At 39.9% G+C, this 22,375-nt stretch overlaps 1 protein-coding gene across 1 annotated transcript in view; it reads left to right on the top strand.

The window, feature by feature from the left end:
- Nucleotides 1-22,375, top strand: part of GRIN2A (glutamate ionotropic receptor NMDA type subunit 2A) — a 995,689-nt gene that overhangs the window by 527,569 nt on the left and 445,745 nt on the right. The window contains exon 4 of the mRNA XM_063934277.1: nt 15,434-16,026. Coding sequence (XP_063790347.1) covers nt 15,434-16,026 — 593 coding nt within the window. The remainder of the gene's footprint in view (nt 1-15,433; nt 16,027-22,375) is intronic.

The raw sequence follows: 22,375 nt of genomic DNA, 5'->3' as shown, positions 1-22,375 counted from the left end.
ACCAGTGGGCATTCCCATTATAAATGACAGAATCCTGCATTATCAACTTGACATCTAGGGCACAAGGAGTTATCCCGTATACCTGCCTGCTGCATGGTCAATGGAGTATAATAAACCCTATGTAACACATAGAAATGCACCTGTTGGTACCTCACAGACGTTGTAGCTATTTTAGTTGATCCCAAAATCTGTTCCCATTGTTCATCTGAAATCCAGAATACTTGCCCATTCACATCAGTCCCTGCCCCAGTGGAGCTTACAATATATATTCCCTAGCACATTTATGCGCGCACACACATTCATGCTAGGGTTAATTTTCTGAGAAGCCAATTAACCTATCAGTATATTTTTGGATTGTGGGAGGAATGGTGGGAATCGAACCCATGACCTTAGTGTTGTGAGGCAGTAATGCTGCTAACCATTACACCATCTGTACTGCCTAAGTGGTCATGAGTGGTCATCCTTCTCTACCTGCCTGTTAATACCCAGATTCCACAAAAATGTATTGGTCACTTGGATGCTTTAGGAGAGTAGGCAAGTATGCAACAGAAAAGGGCAATGGCAGGGTGAAAGTGCACCCTGGGTAGGCACTCCCGCCCCTGGCACATGTGATGTTATGGTGTCATAGGACAGTGTCTGAAGAGCAGAAAGATTGCTGTTGGGCGTGGCCTATTGATGTTCATTTCTAAATTACATAATTCCTCTGCAGGAATCCCACCAGCCACAAAAGGTCATTGGTACAGTCACTGTGCCACCACCTTGGCCTTGTGCCCTGGGCAGAGGCACCGGTCACACAGCATTTGTTATGACCCTGCAATAGGCTGTTGAAAGTTTACATAAAACTGTGCTGAAGTTAATCATTATCCATCATGTTCCACATCGGACCATTTTATGAGAGTTCACTTCGGGTGACTAAGGGGGGTTTATTAAAGCTTGACAGAAAAAAAATGTGAGGGATAAAGTATCAACCAATCAATCAGCTCCTGTCATTTTGCAAACACAGCCTGTAAAACGTAAGGTAGAAACTGATTGGCTAATACTTTGTCTCTCCCAATTTTTTCTCTCTCTGAGCTCTTATAAATTCCCCCATAAAAGAGAACTTCACATTTAGTTATCAATTAGTGGGACAAGATGCTCACTTTTGTAATTGCTTTCTATAAACTTACTGCTGAATTTGATGAGATCTTGTACCTGAAACCACTGCCTGGATGATTTCTGTAACTCAGTGCTGTCACTCCTAATAATGAAGAGGTGGACAGTACAGTACGCAGTATTTTACACAGTCATTAGAAAATCTAATGAATAGATCAGACTGCAGTACTACTATGGGTTTTTTTTTCATTATATATTTTATTGAGGTTCAGAACAAAGAACATTGTACAATGGGGGGTAATTCCAAGTTGATCGCAGCAGGAAATTTTTTAGCAGTTGGGCAAAACCATGTGCACTGCAGGGGAGGCAGATTTAACATGTACAGAGAGAGTTAGATTTGGGTGGGGTGTGTTCAATCTGCAATCTGATTTGCAGTGTAAAAATAAAGCAGCCAGTATTTACCCTGCACAGAAACAAAATAACCCACCCAAATCTAACTCTTTCTGCACATGTTATATCTGTCTCCCCTGCAGTGCACATGGTTTTGCCCAATTGCTAACAAAAATCCTGCTGCGATCAACTTGGAATTACCCCCAATATACAAAAGAGTAAGACATAGCCGTATGTAAAAGAATAACAATGTGTTTTCTAATATATAAAGCATAGAGAAGGCATAGTCTTGAAAGCCACCTCAAATTTTCCATTTTCTAACATATGATATAAAGTTTAGAAAATAGACCATCAAAGAGCTTAATAATAAAGTAAAGGAGATCGACACCAGGTCTGATTCGATAATAGAAAGGCGAATATAAAGAGGCATTTACCCATTAGGGGAACACAGCACATAAATAATAAACAAACATAGAAAAAAAAAACATACCTGCCAAGGCTGGGGGACTGCCAAACCATCAACGGAGATATCCATATAGCAAAAGAAAGTGTCATAGATGGAAGTTTAAGAAGGGTTAAAGAGGATTTATAGGACGTCAAAAGAGGAAGGAGAAGACACAAAGAGGGAGGGGACAAACAATAGTAGAGAGTTATAAGAGGGAAATGGGGGGTCTGTCATCCAATAGTTGATGGCAATACCATGTGGTGTGATGAAAGCTATGTTGGATGGCTAGTTTTGTAGGAGTGGGCAGCTTATGTATAAATTTCCCCCAACATTGAAATAATTTGGGAGTGAGGATTTCTTTATTAAGAGATGTCTCTAGCCAGTCCATGATAAATAGGAAAAGCAGTCTGGAAGTTGCCATGGGTAGAGTGGGAGGAGAGTTATGTATCCATTGCTGGAGAATGGATTTTCTTCCTACATCCGAGAGAAGCACCACTCATTTTTTATCTGGAGAAGGGATGTTTGGTTGATCAAGAAGATTACCAAAGAGGGCCCAAGAGGCAGTACATTGAAAGTGTATACCTAACTCAGAAGAATTATATGTTTGCAGCGCACTCCAAAATGGTTGTACAGTATGTGGGGGCAGTGCCAAAAGCAGTGCATAATGTCAGCTACTGGTGCAGAACATTTGGTGCATTTCGCAGAGTCAGAGAAACCCATTAAGTGACTTATTTTTGGACATATATAGGCTCTGTGTAATATCTTGTACAACATTTCCTGATAGATACTCGCTGGAATAAGCTTTAAAGATGTAGCAACGCTATCCATCACTACTTCAGGGGACATGGAAGGTATTTGGGAGGACCACTTGTGTAGATGAACTAAGTCAGAAGCAGGTATAATTTCTGTACATATGAAGGCATAGATAGTGGAGATGGAATATGTGCCTGAGCATAAAACCGTGTCTAAAGAGTTAAGAAAGTCTGATTTATGTAGGTTTGATAAGACAGACTGTAGATAATGAGAGGCCTGGAAGTAATAGAATTTGTGTCGAGGACTAATGCTATATTTGGCTATCGCTTCAGCAAAAGTGAGTGGTTGATTCATAGGGTAAAGGAGGCTATGAACATGTGTGATCCCAGCAGAGCACCAGATAGTGAAGGGGAAAGAAGCTCGGCCATCTTGGAAGTTTAAGTTGCCAGTAAATGGGAGGAACAAGGAGAGAGAGTAGTGGAGATTTAGTGACTTTCTAGACATTCTCCAAGCCTTGATAGTGGACGTCAGGAGTATGTTGTCAAGGCAAGGTAATTTCAGAGCAGTATTGCTGGAATGTAGGATGTAACTAAGGGATAGGGGGGCTCAAAGTTGGGAATCCAGTAATGAGTCAGTGAAGACATTCGTGTCCCTGAGCCAGTTCATAGCATAGCGAAGAAGACATGTCCTATTGTATTGCTCTATGTCTGGCGAATTTATCCCTCCACACTTAACTGTCTGTGATAGTTTGAGAAAACTAATCCTGGGCCACTTATTGGTCCATATAAACTTGGAGATATGCGATTTGAGAAGGGAAAGGTCAGATTTTGTGAGCAGAATAGGAACCATCTGGAGGACATAGAGCAATTTTGGGAAGCTTGCCATCTTAACAAGATTACAGCGACCTGGGAAGTTGATCGATAAATTTTGCCAGAGACAGAGTTTGGTTTGGATTTTAGTGAGGACAGAATGGACATTGTAGGAGTAAAGGAGGGCGGGATCAGAAGGCAGTAAAACACCAAGATAATGTGAGTAGGAGCCCAGCGGAATGGAAAAGGACTGTTTCAACCAAGAGTGGCCTGGCGGAATATTGCTGGGGCCTCCGATTTATCATAATTGATGGAAAAGCCGGCAAAGGAAGAGAAGCGTGTTATAGCATCTTGTAGTGCTGGAACAGATTGCTTAGGGTTAGAGGCGAAAAGGAGGATGTAATCTGCAAATGCCATGATTTTTAATTCTTGAGTGCTTATATTTATACCCTGAAAAAAAGATAAATTTATAATATAGCGTATAAAGGGTTCTAAAGCTAGATTGAAATGGAGGGGGGAAAGAGGGCATCCCTGTCTAGTCCCACGTTTGAGGGAGAAGGGAGAGGAAGAGATATTGTTCACTATCACCTGCGCAGTAGGGTCAGTGTAGAGAGAATTGACAAGGGAACAAAATTTCTCCCTGAAATGCTGACTCTGTCCAAGTGTGACCATGCTATCTTGTCAAAAGCCTTTTCAGCATTGAGGTTAATTAGAATATTGTCTACAATGTCGTGAGCACGAGAGTGGGTGATAGCAGCCAAAGCAGCTCTAATTTTTCACACCGATTGTCTATGTTTAATGAAACCCAACTGTGCAGGTGAGATAATGCAAGAGAGACATGGCTGTAGGCGATTAGCCATTAGTTTGGTCAGAATTTTGAAATCCTGATTAAGGAGGGAAATCGGCCTGTAAGAGCCAGGTAAGGAAGGGTCTTTACCAGGTTTTGCAACAACAATTATCTTAGCCTCATTAAGCCTTAGTGGGGTCCGTTTGGAGGTGAGGATATGGTTAAAGAGGGACGCAAGAGTGGGAGCCAAATCATCTCGTAGCATTTTGTAGAATTCCGCCCCAAATCCATCTGGGCCGGGGCTTTTATTATTCGGTAGGCTTTTAATTGTGTCAACAACTTCCTCAACTGTGATTGAGCTCTCCACGAGGTCTCTCTCCTTTTGGGAGAGGATGGGGAGATCAGCCTCCTCAAGAAAAGAGCGGCCAGTATCAATATCATCAGGGCACTTAGCATATAGGGAGTGATAAAAACGCATAAATTCAGCGCATATAGTATCGGGGTCTGAGACCATTTTCCCTGAAATATTGATGGCGTTCACCCATGTTCGGGACCGGGGTCCTTTAATTAGGTTGGCCAGCAGTTTGCCCGATTTGTTGCCCCATCTATGAAACCTATTCCATTGGTAATCATAAGAAAGTTGGGCTCATTCAGTGAGAAAAGTGTCATAAATAAGTTTGGCCGAAAGATATTCTTCCTTGTGAGTGGGGGTGTCGTGTTGTTTATATTTCCGGTAGGAGGAGGTAAGCAATGCACTTAGTGTCTGTAATTGTGAGAATTTTTTCCTTTTGGAGTGAGTGTAAGACATATTATGTCCCAGATGTACCGCCTTAGCAGCACCCCAAAATAGTGGAGCATCTGAGCTTTGGTCATTATTATCCAAAGTATAATTGAATCAGGACTGTTTGAGGTGCAGAAGGAAGTCTGTGAAGTGGCGGAGGTAGACAGGAAAGCACCAGCATGGGGAAGAGCGATAGGGCAAAGTTATTTGAATATGTAAAGATATTGAAGCGAGATGATAATGTCAGCAATTGATGTGAGTGTGACCTTTGGAAAAAGGCAAGTAGAAGTAAAGATATAGGCCCTCATTCCGAGCTGTTCGCTTGCTAGCTGCTTTTAGCAGCATTGCACACGCTAGGCCGCCGCCCTCTGGGAGTGTATCTTAGCTTAGCAGAATAGCAAACGAAAGATTAGCAGAACTGCTACTAAATAATTTGCTGCACTTTCTGAGTAGCTCCAGACCTACTCCTAGACTGCGATCACCTCAGTCCGTTTAGTTCCTGGTTTGACGTCTCAAACACTCCCTGCGTTTGGCCAGCCACTCCCCCGTTTCTCCAGCCACTCCTGCGTTTTTACCTGGCACGCCTGCGTTTTTTTAGCACACTCCCTGAAAACGTCCAGTTTCCGCCCAGAAACACCCACTTCCTGTCAATCACACTACGATCACTTGAGCGATAAAAAAATGTCGCTCGAGCTTGTGTAAATCTACAAAGTTTTGTGTGAAAGTACTTAGCGCATGCGCGCTGCGTACCATGCACATGCGCATTTTTGCCGTTTTTTTCCTTAATCGCTGCACTGCGAAAATCGGCAGCGAGCGATCAACTCAGAATGACCACCATAGTCAATGCGGGAGTGAGATAAGTGAGGGTGAGAATAAAAAGAAAATTCTTTCTGGGTAGGGTGAAGTATGCACCATGGGTCAGGAAGGTCGAGTTGTGTACAGAAGGAGGGCAGTAGGTGACTAAGAGAGGAGATAGTGCGAGTATTATTTTGGATCTGTCCATGGACGGGTCGACGACCAAATTGAAATCCCCGCCAACAATCAAGTTGTGGCTGCCCCAGGTGAGGAACGTTGTTAAAAGAACTGCAAAAAAAGAGTCAGGGGATATATTAGACGCGTACAAGTTAAGTAAAGTATATACAGTGTTGTCAATAGATACATCTAGCAATAAGAATCTCCCTTCAGGATCAATACATTTTCTACTAATAGAGTATTGCAAGGCGGAGTGGAAGAGAATAGCCACCCCTCTGGATTTAGAGTGGTATGGGGCTGAGATACATTCTCCAATCCAAGGGGCCAAGGAATTTCTAGGATCCTCTAACCAATGCGTCTCCTGAAGAAACACAATATGCAGTACTATGTTATAGCTAAATGTAAATGCTCTGTACAATTTATATCAGCATAGAAGGGAAATACTTAATAAATATAAGTACAAAAGCAGCAATGTTTGGCCAATTTGACATTAAACAAAAATTCTGCTAGCCACAAACATAAGCTATTGAAGCCAGTCAGTGCTCACTATACTGTATATCATTTACAATGTATCATTAAAGAGACACTAGTTAATGTTATCTGCAGTATTGTACACACACCACAGCTTATAATGCAAGCCAGGGATGTCTTAAGAGAGGAGGGGTCTTGTGTGTAGTATCCGTTTAGGCCCCCTCCTTTCTAGCTGGCAGCACATTGGCCGCAGTGCCATTTTCCCTGAGATTTGTGCAGCACTGCTGCTGATGATATGGGACTCCAGAGGGGTAAGTATTCAATAAATGGGTTGGAGGAAGAGAGATGCAGATGCACACTCCTAGCACTAAGAATACTGATAGTAAAAATAATTTTAATAAACTCTCACAATTAACATGGAGTATAATTGAAGTTCTTAGCACACATTTGCGCAAATATGCGGGCCCATGTACCGCGGCCAGGTGACTTCATCACATGGGTCCCTAACATTCCTAATACTATCACATTAAATAAATTTATACAGGACTTACCTCTAAATAGTGCCCTTTCAATGTGTGATCTGAAATGCAGGAACCTAGCTAATTAAAACACCTGAGGATAAATGGGAGGGGTGCCAATACCAGAGGAAGGAAGCCTTGCCTTCCAGTGTACAATATATACACACAAACACCCTTTTTTCTTCAATAAATGGGTGCAGGGTGTGCATTGTGGGCCAACCTGGACCCGGAGGCCGGTGTGCACTGCACATAATGCACCCATTATAGATATGCCACTGATGCTAGCTACTTGCTTATTATGACAACTACAGAAAATATATAGAGATTAGAATGTGTGCATGCATGTTTTGTAGACAAGTGAATTTTTACATTGCTACGTTTAAATTGGAGAGTCACCTGACAAAATCATTAGAGTTGGATATGTTAATTTGCTTACTGTAGTTGAAACAGCCACATCTCAAATGACGTAGTCTCTCTGCATTACAGTAGCATCTCCATCTGCACTCTCACATTAAAGCTGTCTGACTCCTCTCTGGAGCTTGTAGTACCGCACAGAAAAAAGAGAAAATACAGGTGCACACTTTAAGCACTATTAACAATGGCAATCAGAACAATTATAATAAACTCTGTAATTTAAAACTGAAATTGGAGTTCTTAGCTTTTTTTCCAAAAATATGGGTCCATCTACCACGACCAGCTGACCTCATCAGGTGGCCAATAATGATGCTAAGAACACCAATTTTACTCCATGTTAAATTGTAGAGTTTATTATAATTGTTTGGATTACCAGTGTTCTTAGTGCTTAGTGTGTGCACTTGCATATTCTCTTTTTTCTGTGTAGCACTACAATTCTCATCATAGTAGCACCTCTTATTATGTTTAGAATTAGGGTGTGCAGTCCTACACCCCCCCTCCCCTCTTCAATATATCCTCTGTGGAACTCCATGTCTCTTGCCCTGCCACTACTTAGTTACCATCTGTTTTTAAATCTAAACTACATACCTACAGTACATCTAATTGGTAACAAAATTACAGAGCACCATCATGAACGCATTTCATAAAATTGTGATTAGCACTTCTACCTAGCCATCTGTCTGTGTATGTCTCCAAATACCTAATTAAGTTATAAGTTCTACAACAAAGCACTAACTTTGTGCAGCAAATATTTTTTATTACTCTTTATTTTAATATACTATGCAGTATGTACAGTTTAACATTACCAAGTAATTCCGGCATTTCATTATGTCTGTTTTCTGGACGTTAAATTTCTTCAGCACCACATAAGGCCCTGTGACTTTGCCAGGAGGCCGTTGATATTCCCTCCTGCTGATATGGCATTATCAAAATCAATTATCTGCTTCTCTTTGTAATGTTCTGGATAACATGTTCTATTCCTGCTTGTTTCACAATAGTAAATGCTTAAAAACACTGATCTTTGGATAACTATATTGACTTATGTAAGTGGCTATAAATAGATGTGATATGGACCAAGGTAGTTTTCACAAAAAGAAGAAAAAGAAGGTGAAGAGGAAGAAGAGGAAGAATAAGAAGAGTTTACCGGGATTTTAATAAATCTAAACTCACTGCCAAATCTGTTTTCTCCTTAATTTTAAATATACTTGTGGGTCATTGCTAACCATATAGTTATTATATAATACAGAAACAATAGCAAAAACAATTAAATTATCATATAATTTACAAAAAGTCACTTTGACTATTTCCAATTAACCTTTACTTTAATTAATTGAAATTGTTAGATACAGTAGACTCTACCTTAGTTCTCATGCTTGCATGCTCAAGATTCAATGGGGGTGATTCAAGTAACACAGTAAAGCAGGAGTTTGTTTGCCCATAAAAATATTAAGAATTTACTATACAGATTTTTTTTTAACAATGACCTAAATTATGAACATATGACCTAATATACCCCTACTGTCAATTATAAAGTTATTATAATGTAAGTCACAAATGAGACCCATGACCTTGCAAAACTAAATGGCTGTGGGTTAACTGATTTTAGAAAGGTCACAGTTCTCTAAAGTGATTTGCAACATCAGGGATAAGTCACAATTTATTCTTCTATTACATATTTTTTCTTAGAACAATGAAGTGTTGAGAGACAACTCACCAATTAAGCAGAACAGTTTATGGAACTTTAGCAGCACTGGTGTCTTCTAGTGTGACATGTACTTTAGGAAATGCGTTGTTTCACCTCCACAATCTGGCACCATTCCCTCAAAGGCATTGGGTAGTGGAGCACGGCGTTATTGGACATTCCATATGGTAAAACCGGAGGGAATGTCAATTATTGTGATATCATACTGGTTCTGCATTGTAGTGATGGACTTTCTGCCTTTTACATTCAAAAGCAGCTTAAAAAAACCTTGACTGTGAGCTGTTGATATGGAACCATGCTTTTTCAAACTACTTGCTTTCAAATCAAGAGCTTTCATATTTCTGCTGAAATAAGCAGTGCACGATAGTGCATAAGCACTACGCTGTGAAATTAATAAGCAGCACTTTACATTCTGCATATGGCATGATCCAAAAAGACTGACTATCATAAACAATTAAAGGCCTAATAATGTGACAGGCACATTGCCTACCACTTTGGCACTGAAGTGTTTAGAATAATTCAGTCAAGTGTACGCATCTCGCTCATTAAGCATACCTATTATACCTATTATATGGGCCATCTTACTTTTAGTAGAGGAGACTGCTACTGTACTGTATGTGTGAAGCTTCCTGAATTTGATGCTTCTGTTGTACAGACCTTAGATCTATTTGATAAGAAATAATCTACAAATCAGATACTGTATACTGGCCCTCATTCCGAGTTGTTCGCTCGTTGCCGATTTTCTCTATTTTGCGATTAGTCACTTACTGCGCATGTGCAAGGTTCGCAGAGTGCATGCGCTTAGATATTTTACTCAACAGTTAGGTATTTTACTCACGGCATTACGAGGATTTTTTTTCGTTCTGGTGATCGGAGTGTAATTGACAGGAAGTGAGTGTTTCTGGGTGGAAACTGGCCGTTTTATGGGTGTGTGTGAAAAAACGCTGCCGTTTCTGGGAAAAACACGGGAGTGGCTGGAGAAATGGAGGAGTGTCTGGGCGAACGCTGGGTGTGTTTGTGACGTCAAACCAGGAACGAAACTGACTGAACTGATCGCAGTGGCAGAGTAAGTGTCGAGCTACTCAGAAACTGCTAAGAAATTTCTATTCGCACTTTTGAGAATCTTTCGTTCGCAATTCTGCTAAGCTAAGATTCACTCCCAGTAGGCGGCGGCTTAGCGTGTGCAATGCTGCTAAAAGCAGCTTGCGAGCGAACAATTCGGAATGAGGGCCTCAGTTGTGTTTGCTTAGTACATTACTACAAAGAAGAGGATAACAGATTACAGAGACTAGACATGCAGCACAGGATTCATAGAAGTATTTTAGAGTTACACGCATGTACAGTATATACCTGGACTGCAACACTGCATACAAATTCGGATGTTTAGGGGACTAATTATCAAAGGCTCAAAGCTGTAAATCCTGTTAAAATAGGACATTTTTACAGGAGTTACAGCTTTTGCCTAGTTATCACTGCAGAGGAAGGGTATGGTTGGCTATCCTAAGGGATAGTTTTCACTGGGGGCATTCTGAGTGACAATTTATCATGGACAACTGTGATAGCTGTTCTGTGCAAGCTAGCATGGCTATCATGGCAGGATGATGTCAGCCATGGGTGCCCATAGGACAAAAAAGCTTAAGTATTGAAATCATAATTTCTTTCTTTTTTACACCATTTTTTTCAGTTTTTCTCCAAAGTTTGCCTGTTTTTTTTTTCTCTTTAAATTGACTTTAACGTTATAATTTTGTGGAATCAGGAACTGGAAACAAGAATCTTGGCTTCAAGTACCAAAGTGCATGCTGGAGCCAATAACCCAGCTCATGCATGCACACCTAACTGTAGTGGAGGTGAGAGTAACTGTAAGCTGTGTTTTGTATTGGAAAGCTGTGTGTACTGTACATCATAGCAGGTACATAACAGGAATCATGTGCATACTATGGGTGGTAACTTTGCATCAAAAGATTACATGTAATAATAATGCCAGCTACATATGTTGTTATTATTATTATTATTATTATTATTATTAATAATAATAATAATAATAATAATAATAATAATACTTATATGCAGATGTTGCTCGATCAGCTCTCTCCTGCATTGATAATGCTTTCACAAGACTAGAGGAAGTGGCAGTGATGTGACATCATGGCAACTGCTTATTCAATGTCAATTGTCACAAAAACATTTCACATTTACAGGGAATGACATTTCAATTTTCCATTCTACCCGGGTGAATTTTATACAGGTTGGCTTTTCTTTTGGTAGACTGTTTTGGAATATTGTTGTTGCTTTTGGGTTACAAAGTATTCATTGTGAATGCTGCATAATTAGTAATAAAGTTCCAAGTGTTTGAATCCTGCACACACTGGGCACAAAAATGGAGAAGTTTTTTTTTTTAACTGCTTGTTTGTTACCAGCCCTAGAAGAAGAAAGGCTTCTGTTCCACCAACACTGAGGCTTTAGCTGCAGTACATTGCATTATTAAGCCACACATGAAGTGATTTGTAAACTGTAGACAGTAACTTTGTATAGAGTTATGTAACGGTAGTGCACGCTGTATAGGGGAGCAGTTGAGGGAATACGCTACTGAGTGATCTTAAAAATGGGGTATGAAGTCTGATTTTTTAATGACATGAAGTGCAATCTATTAAAATGTTCTACTCAGCAAAGACTGATGGGACTGTACTCGGGAAGAGATGTGCTTCTTCACAGTACATAGGGATTCACTATATTTTCCAGGACCTGCAGCATGTAGTATAGGTTAAAATAATACATGTTGTACAGTAAATCCAAAGTGTCTGTATTCCCACACACCAAGATCATACACATCACACAGATTAGTACAAATATTTGCTTTTTGATGCAGTACTAAATGATCAAGCATCTTCATAGAACACAATCATAAAGGTTTAGGGTTTGTTCCAGCACCGTTTGGTGCTACCTAAATAAAGCACACATGGTAGAGGGACAGCCGAGATCTCGAATGCTCCCCGGTAGAGGGGAAAGTTATAGTATAATAAATGCTTATCTTTAACTAGCAATTAGTTTTCAATAACGCATCTCTAAGATATTGTAATACTGTGCAATCATTTTAATGAGCAATAAAACAGAAGAGCTGAGTGTAACTTACATATTCTAGAAATGCAAACAAACATTGGCAGCTGCTCAATCATTCCTGGAGATAATTATATATCATGTGCTAGAAAGGGGGAGGGGGTCACAAACAAACAGCAGACAGAGAGAGGGGTGCTTCCCCCCCCCCCCCTTCCCTCCCCGCTATCCCCCAGCACACTAAAAAATATCTGTAACCATATCTGAAGCTACTGTATCTGGTAATAGAATTTCAGAGAAATTGGTCACATGCGTTCGCAAAGACATGTTTAGCTGCTGAGTTGGTCAAGGCTTCTCCGATATCAGCAGTCCTAACACTACATAATTTCTTCTAGATATGTCCAGTGTTACTTTTATCTAAATATTCATAACATTTCCACATTTTTTATATATGTGAAAGTGCATACATATTGTTCATTTTGAAGATACAACTGCAGGAGTAAAGCTTATAAGATAGATAACTTTTGCTGAACATATGAGCTTAAGGAGCCTACAGTATTTATCAAGCCCTTCAGCCTGATAAATATTCTCATTGTTTAAGTATCTGTTTGCCAAGTGTATGATGCAATAGACATTGCCGATATCTCCGGAATTTGGCACTGAAATACAGTAGCAGCAAACCACCATCCCCATATGGCTATGTTGCAGTAATGCAATCTAACAAACTTCAGAAAAGTTTTCCTGAGCTTGCCTGTGTAAAGCAATGCCAGCTGACAGCAATATTACCCCACTTACCTCTAAGAGAAGTATTATGTGATCCCTCCCTGGTGGGACCATCGCAACTCCTCAGCACTGACATGCACTGCCAAACCCAAAAGTAAAGTAATAGCTTAAAGGTGTAATTCAATAAGTGGAACACAAAAATACAATATTGAAACCCGGTAAGTTTACTGACCTTTGGGGAGGCTGACGTCATTACTTCCAGCAGTGTGTTGTTGGGAGACAACACTCTTTCTCTGTTACAAAACAGGTTTTGGGCATTAAGCTAAGGTTTTGCCTTTTAGTAAAATCAACATTTTAAATCCTGCTCATTAGGTTGACCACACTTAGGTTGACAGTCATTAGGTCGACCACTATTGGTCGCCATGCATTAGGCCGACATGGTCACTTGGTCGACATGGTCATTAGGTCGACATGAACAAGGTCGACATGGAAAAAGGTCGACATGAGTTTTTCACTTTTTAAAAACTTTTTCATACTTTACGATCCACGTGGACTACAATTGGGAACGGTAACCTGTGCCGAGCGCAGTGGTAGCTGAGCGAGGCACCTTGCCCGAAGCATGGTGAGCGAAGTGAGCCATGCGAGGGGATGCGGTGCACTAATTGGGGTTCTCGTCACTTTACGAAGAAAACGACACCCCAAAAAAGTAAAAAGACTCACGTCGACCTTTTTCCATGTCGACATTGTTCATGTCGACCTAATGACCATATTGACCTGATGCATGTCGACCAATAGTGGTTGACCTAATGACTGTCGACCTAATGACCCATACCCCCTGCTCCAAAAATCCCTGAAAATGTGTCTTGGTATGTTCATGGGTTTGCATGACTCTTAAAAGACACATTACATTTCAGCAATTTAGTAACAATGTTACAAAAGCTGATTTTCATGGAGATGATGTAATCCCTTTAAGCAATATTGAGTAATGTCATGTTAAAATGTACAAACTACAACATACTGTACTTGAATTTGCTTTGAAGTATTAAAATTGCTTCAATTAGCCATTTGTTTGAAAATCATTTCTCAGGCACTAATTAGTTAAATTTCTGGAGGTACACAATTTAAAAAAAAGAAATAAAGAATATGTTTTATATGTAATGTAATTGTCTTAAGGAATACGGGAATTCATTAATATTTAATATGTCTGTCATATACATGAATGCCAACCTCTCAAAATGATTGCATACATAGTCAACAGAATGATTTAAAATACTTGAAACAAATTCAAATTAAAATGAGTCTAATTGACTTTTGCATCTCTCAGAATTATGACTTTGGACGTTTGTGTCCAGCCACCATAAATCTATCACAATTTAGTGTACTTTAAGAAGACTGGGGTGTCGAAACCACACAAATTACTTAATTTCTCCTCTTTCAGAAAAACATTTCCTAGTTTACTGCAAAGGACACACCTAGGGCATGTTGATCGAGTATTTTCATCATCTAAAGTATTAGAAATCCTTTGTTGGATAATGCTCTTCTAAACTTTAATTGAATTGAGCAATTATACTGTTTAACTTTATAGGTGATTGCTTTGGACAATGTCCAATACTTTGTGATGTAGAGATTAGTGAACCTTTCTAGGTATATTATGACACAAAAGAGCAATCAATTTTATATGTGCTAACATAATGAAGCATCTTAATGTGGTATCCCATGAACCCTGTCTATTAATATACAGTATATATTATATGTAAAGAATCTGCCATCTGGAATACTAGGGATGTGGGGATTTCTGAATAAACACACTTTCTGCCATGTGAGCACTGTGTCAAACGTATACTCTACTGTACTAACCCACATATATTAGAACCCCCTACGCAAAACAAATCTAAACATTATTTTACAAAGATATTCACAACTATCCCTTCTTGTCTCTAAGCAACTACTCTAGTTACAGGTACCTTGTGCTTCTGTCACATTCGCAGTGCAAAAAAGATGCAAACTGAGTAAAATGTTATGCAAAATAGACGCATGGCGCAGCTTAGTTGCATTGTCCGTGCCACCTGGGTCTATATGGTATGATTTCAAGATGGCTAAGGAGATTTATACAACATATTGTTCTGAGCTATAAATCAAATGCCTTATCTCCAGTTACAGATCCATTGTTATATTTTAACAATCAACACAAGTGAATTGCTAGATCAGGTCACTCAATGTAAATCTTCAATAAAAGAAATATGTGAACAGAACATTCCAATATCAGATAACTCCTTTTATTTATGTATTATACATTACATTTTGTACTGTATGTAGATTATGATTTTTTTTTTAAATATAATAGTAAAGAAGATACAGAAAAGTGGATGAAATAATACTCTGAAAAAAGCATAACATATTATTGATGAATGTATTATACATATTTATTACAACAGATCCAGCACATCTATTATAATCTGAACTTAATGTTGTGTGTAATCATTTATTTTCTGATTATTTATGTATTTTTCCAATTTGTTTTATAGGATGCAATGTCAACCTTCTTCCAGTTCGGAGCTTCCATCACACAGCAAGCCATTGTCATGTTAAGGATCATGGAGGAATATGACTGGCATGTATTTTCTGTTATAACAAGCACTTTTCCAGGATATCGAGACTTTATAAGTTTCATAAAAACCACTGTGGACAATAGTTTTGTGGATTGGGAAGTGCAGAATGTAATTACTCTGGACGCATCATATACTGATGCACAAACACTCAATCACCTGAAGAGAATCCATTCTTCTGTTATACTCCTTTATTGTTCAAAGGATGAAGCAATTAAAATTTTTGAAGAAGCTCGTTCTTTAGGCCTAATGGGATATGGTTACATCTGGATTGTTCCCAACCTGGTAACAGGTAACACAGAAATAATACCATTTGAATTTCCTTCTGGATTAGTTTCTGTGTCTTACGATGAATGGGACTATGGCTTGGAGGCTCGAGTGAGGGATGGCCTTGGAATTATTACCACAGCTGCATCAGCCATGTTGGAAACGTATTCAGTAATTCCGGAAGCCAAGACTAGTTGTTATGGTCAAAATGAGCGGAATGAGATGCCAACTCACACACTTCATGAGTAAGACATTAAATTAATTTTTAAGCACTTGATTATATGTTAAATTCATAGATATTATACTTTGTGTAGAGCACAGCATAAATGAGTAATTTCATAAGTTGTCCTTTTACTATATACTGTATGCATAAGCATTGGAATGTGGTGGGGGCATCTTGCCCCACCCAAACATTTGAGAGGCACCAGTCAATGTACTGTGTTGCGGGGTGCAGTGTGGCCTCCATCTAGGTTTACTACGAGCAGCATTTAGGACATAGATAATCCCTTGTGGCTGCTCCAGACCTCCCTCCCCGCATCCCTTCTCTACTAGCGTCAAGGACCCTCCTTCCCTCTGCACCCAGCTCCAGCTCATACAGTGTGTGGCTGTCCCCTCCTTGGGTACCAGCCCTGCACCAATCTCACCTCCAACTTAGTAAGATCCTCCCCTTAGTAAGATCCTCCCCTCTTCCCCCTCAGCTCCCTCTTTGTCTTTTCTCTCTCCTTCCTCTTTAACTCAAACATCCCTGGGCCTATATGCCCCCTAGCACCTCCAACCCTCTTTGCAGCACCCCCTCTTGCGGCATTCAGCAAGTTAGGGGTACCAAAATTAAATTTTATCTCTGCCCCTCCACCTTAAAATGTAGTGATGAACCTGATAGCAAGCACCACTATAGCATAGAATACAATGTTATGGGCCTACTTCTGAGTCAGACACAGTGGACTGATGTCTTTTGTCTGTGCATGCATCCGATTTGCACCATGTATGCATTCCAAACATTTTGCACACTCAATAACTACAATTATCTTTACAGTAATAGCTTTATTTGTACAGGAACGCAGCTCATCAGCAATGCAATAAATACATTTCAACAGTTTATGTACAGAATAGATGTGTCCTTTATCATCTTACCCGCAGCAGTGAATATTTGTGTAATGTTAGCCATGATTAGTGTGTCCATGCATACGCATGTGCACATGTATGTACCCACGTTCCATAGGATTGCGTGGTGCATGCGCTCCCACAGCTGCATCGCACACGGGGCGCGGATAATCGCACTGTGATGCGCTCACATGAGGGTGTATAGATGAGAATGGACATATCTGTATATAACAGAACTCAAAGTTTACGTATACCCTTTACATGACACATGGGTCACTTCTCTATATAGTTAAATTTCCCTTAAATTTTCTATTGAAGCACTTGTTGCATAAGGCAGACGTTCTCATACGCGGTCATCTAGGCACCCCAATGTCCAGGTTTTAGGTGTATCCATGGCTCAACACAAATGGTTAAATCAAATTGACTAAGGTGCTAATTAAGTCACCTGTGGCCAAGCATGGATAAATGTAAAACCTGGACTGCTGGGATGCCTTGAGGACTGCCTTTCAGAACCTCTGGCACAAGGCATGATGAACATGTAATCCCCAGAACAATAAATACTACTTACACTATCATAATACTTATACAATACTGCAACAGAAATATATCTGTCTATATTCTTTATACTGCAACATGAAAACCTTAGCTATATCACTAGTCTCTGGTGGGTTTAAGAGTGGGTTAACTTCTTAGATGGGTGCTCTTGTGTTTTTCACAGTAAATCCTGAATGGGTAACTACCCAGCTGCCACAGTAGTAATAAAGGTGAATGTTTTACATTTAATTTAAGTATAATTACTGTCACTTTTTACTAAAGATACTGCAGGAAAATATATCATTTGTAAATCTATATCAGCCAATGTTGCAATTTAAACACTGACTACAATATTTCAAATTTTGGGCTCCAAGCAAACAGGTAATATGTTGCTAAAATAACTCCATATGCAGATGAGTTGGCTATGTTTTAAAGCTGGCTGGTATAATACAATTCTGAGAAAATACTATCCTACCAAATGCATTTTAAGGCCTACAGTATGTAGTGGAAGAAGCGCATAGAGACATTCAATGCTTTTTGGTGGATTTTTTTTTTAGGAGGGCCATAACTGTTGCACAATAGAGAGACATATTTACTATAACAATCTACACATATTGTTTACTGATTCTGTTTTTGGATTTTAACAAAACTAAAACAAAAACTCTCATGGTTATTTAGGGGCTTCTATATCAACTAATATTTGCGGTAAATTAAAATATTATGTATCCCCAACATGAGAATGAATTAGATACAGTACATACCGCAGTCACCTTGTTTTTGATTGCAAAGACATCTCCCATAAAAAAATTAAGGGGCTGTTTCTTGCCAAATTTACCAAGCTCTGGACTGGGTAGCATCCTATAAAATAGCCCGTGTTGTAACTAAATTGTTATATGATGGTAGGTGTGCCCATCCAATGTTATTTTCATATAACATTTAACTTAACCTTACATTACCCTGTGTGATGTAAAAACAGCAGATGCAGCTGACCTCTAGCAAGCAATGTTACTCTGATATTTTTAACATGGTTATTGTTTTTTTATTGTTTTTTACATTGTCATCTGTTCATTATCAGACTTTTCTATCTGAGATCCATCCATCTTCCCATTCATCCATCCATCCATCCATCCATCCATCCATCCATTTATCCATCCTGCCTACTTTCCTTCCCTCCTACACTCACTCTCTCCATCTCTAAATACTTTCCACTTACGCTCCTACCCTCCTGCCTACTTTGCCTCCTTTCTACATGCCCTCATTCTAAATACCTGTAAGACTTCTTCCTTCTGTCCCTAAATCTCTCTCACCCTTCCTATTACATTGCCTCCCACCCACACTTCCTACCTCCATCCCATTTCCTTCCATCCCACACTACCTACCTTCCTAAATTCCTCCAACTCCCATCCCATAATCCCTCTCCCTCCTAACATCCCTCCCTATTTATTGCACCTATGATTATTTTCATAATGAGTGAGATAAGTAGATAGAATGTGAGTGACATTATGTGCATGTCTCTTTTGTAGTTATTTTATATACTGTAGCAATCATAAACGACTTGCCCTCCTCCCCAAAAGAAACCAAAAACATTTGAGAAATGTCAGTCAACAAGAACAAGGGGCACAATGTGGCCTCCATCTAGGGATACCACAGGCAGCATTTAGGTTATAGATATTCCCTTTCCAGCTGCTCCAGTCCTCCCTCCCAACAGCCCTTCTCCGTCTGCCTCAAGGGCCCTCCTGCCCCTTGCACCCATCTCCTTCACTATGTAGCAATATACTGTGGGCTGTCCCTTCCTTGGGGAACAGCCCTGCGCCCTTCTCACTTCCCACTTCATATGTTCTTCCCTTCTTTCCCCTCAGCTCCCCCTTTATCCTGTTTATTTCCCCAGTAACATAACTACAGGGTGGCAAAATGTAAATAGTGTCTTATTACGTATATACCAGCAGTACCAATCAATTCAGCCACTATCTGGCTTTAATATAGCCCTCCCCTTTAGTCTAAGATAGTCAGCTCAATCCCAAGTATATAGCAGTGGTGTGGTGAGCTGCAAATAAGGTATCGGTAAAAGGGAAAGGCGCTCTATTTTCTATCAATATATATATGCACAACACACACACACACACACACACACACACACACACACACTCACACACACTCACACACACACATTTATATTATTTGCATACTTTATTCAATTTATTATAATAATGATAAGAATAATTGTTAGCAGTAGTACTAGTAGTATTCAAATTGCAAATATAAAAATGCTTTTTAGATTAGCAAGTAATTTTATGAAAAACCAATCATAATACAAATAAGCTTAAAATCAGTTCAGTAAAACACAACCTCCAATCTTACAACATACTTGCTGTATATAATGGTGTACCAAATAAGTTTTAACAACCACCCGATAATTAAAAAAATCCATCATCACCTAAACAAACTACACACCCACAAACCTCCAAAGCAATCTATGTACCCACGCACTTAGAAAACCATCATCATTATCATTGTCAAAGTCAGAAAAATATCCCTATGCACGTTGCCATATTTGCACCGCACACTGGTCTGCGCTGCGCATGCGTACGCTCTCCCGTGAAGGCGCATACCCGCAATAGCGTGCACCCGCGGGCGCACGGTATGCGTATTTACGGTAGAGTTTATGTAATCGTAGCGTGCGACTCATTCGTTACATATTTTCACAATTAATGTAGTTTATAGATCATGATCCCTTTGATAGTTTCTGAAAGTTTGGTTAATATAGAAAGTCCCGGAATGGAGGAATTCCTCTTTGTATTGTACGAAGGGTCTGACAAGAGTCATACAGCAGTGTTTGGTACCCATCGGAAGAGTATTTAATTAGCAATATTCCGGTGTTGGTTTGGAGCGTATAAATCGCTCGTGCGGATAGTTATGGACATAAGAAGTTTATGTCCATTTCTATTATTTACTCATACTCAGGTATGCGGCGGGAAACCCAGTTTCCCACCCACCTGAGCTGTTGGAAATCGTCACAGCCCACCTGTATGAATCAACCTATGACCTTTTGTTATGATGCAGGGCCGAATTCCTTCGTCCAATGGACAATGGGATTGTAGGGACTATGAGATTGCATTGTGTGTGGGGCATAAATAGGCAGGCCGACCATATCCAACTTCACTCTCATCAACGGTTTTCTGCTGATAATCGGGAGCTGGATATCGAGGCGCATGCGATCATACCCTTTGTGCGTAAGTTTCTCTCCGTAATCATATTGTCTTACTGTGAGCCAATCTCTCTCTCTCTCTCTCTCTCTCTCTCTCTCTCTCTCTCTTCTCTTTCTCTCGTATCTCCCATTGACTAGTATTGTATTGTATTAGATCAGCATAGTATTGTAGTGTATTTCTTGTATAGTTATTTGGTTAGGAAGTCTCTGTTATATTGTAGTGTATCATTTGTACTGTGATTCTTTTTGCAAGTATAATAGTTATAATACAGATAATAGGCTTTGGACCCTAAACAGGTATCTGTGTATTTTCTCATAGTGTTGTGTTCACTTGAGCGTCGGTGACGCTCAAGCAGCTTTGTAGTTAGTCAGGTTACACAAGGTTGCACTTACACCCTGTATTCACATTAAGGTATTCTGTGTATTTCATTGATAAAAGGTTTAGTCATAAAGGTATAGCGTTGTGAGCGTCTGCGCCGCTGGTGATCTCCTCGTGGTCTCGAGCGTCCGCTACGCCGTAGCGAATCATTACTCTAATCATAGCCAATAACGTGCTGTCCTGTGATCTCTGGGCCATGAGCGAACGTGACGCTTGAGCGTCTCGCCTACGGCTGAGCGATCGTTACGCAACTAGCGTACCCTTACGGTACTTCTTAAGTAAACAGCGTACTGTGTTCTTAGACTTCATTAAGGGTTGTTTATACGACAAAAGAATTTAACATTGTCAATTGGGGACTCGTCCTGTCCTTCTCACATCTGCACTAGGTAGATCAGCAGACATTATCCCCCAGCAAAGGGTGGGAGGTTGTCTCGCAGTGCTGACGGGATAAGCGTCTGCTTCGCTTAGATAAAGAGTGCTGAAGGAATCCGGGAACCGGAAGTAAGAACAAAACGCTTGTGTCTTTTAAAACTGTATTTCTCTTCTGTCTTGCGTATACACGCACGCATACATATATATCTGCATTTCTTTTCCATCTGTGTATATCACTATTCCTGTTTGCCAATTTTTATAGTTGATAGAAAGTGCTAAAAGAGATTTGCTGTTATTTCATAGTAGAGGTAATAGTTAAAATATAGACCAACACACGGCTTGTCTGGGAGATAAGGCAGTCAGTGTGGTGTGCGGTAGATGATCAGGGATCATCTACATTGATAAAGGTAGAAATTGTGTTACGGTGGATCTTTGTTTTGCGTACACGTGTCTCTAACAAAGACTAGCGTACGCAATCCAGAGGCAGACGCACGCAGCGTACATTACGCAACGTAGCGTCCGGTTACGCCCACGTAGCTCAAGTCACGAAAAGTTGGATAATTAACGCAAAGGCGATAAATAACGCACAGCGGTAGATAACGCGACGCGGTAAATAACGCAAATCTATTTTTGGAAAAATCTGAAATTTAGTTTAACAGATCCTGCTCCTAATTGGTAACACAGCTGGGCTGAAGACAATTTCTGCGCAGAAATAGATATAGAAACAAAGTGTACATGTGTTGAGTGAGTGTGTTTTTATCACATAAGTTTATATAACTTAGAGGTTGAACCAAAAGGAAAGTCGGGTACTCGTCAAGGAACATGCGTGTAAGTGACATATACGGTGGCTAGGGAGGCATCCCTGGTTAAATAATATTTGAGCATTAGAGTATAGCGGACCATAAGGTAACAGACCAGGAGGTCATAAGGTAACAGACCAGGAGGTCATAAGGTAACAGGTAAAATAGACAAAGAGGTCCGCTATAAAGGTACAAGAGGCACA

This window comes from Pseudophryne corroboree, chromosome 7 (genome assembly GCF_028390025.1).
Source record: "Pseudophryne corroboree isolate aPseCor3 chromosome 7, aPseCor3.hap2, whole genome shotgun sequence".
NCBI classification, from domain to species: Eukaryota; Metazoa; Chordata; class Amphibia; order Anura; family Myobatrachidae; genus Pseudophryne; species Pseudophryne corroboree.
Note: the sequence above shows the minus strand (reverse complement) of the source record. Positions and strands in the feature narration are given on the sequence as shown.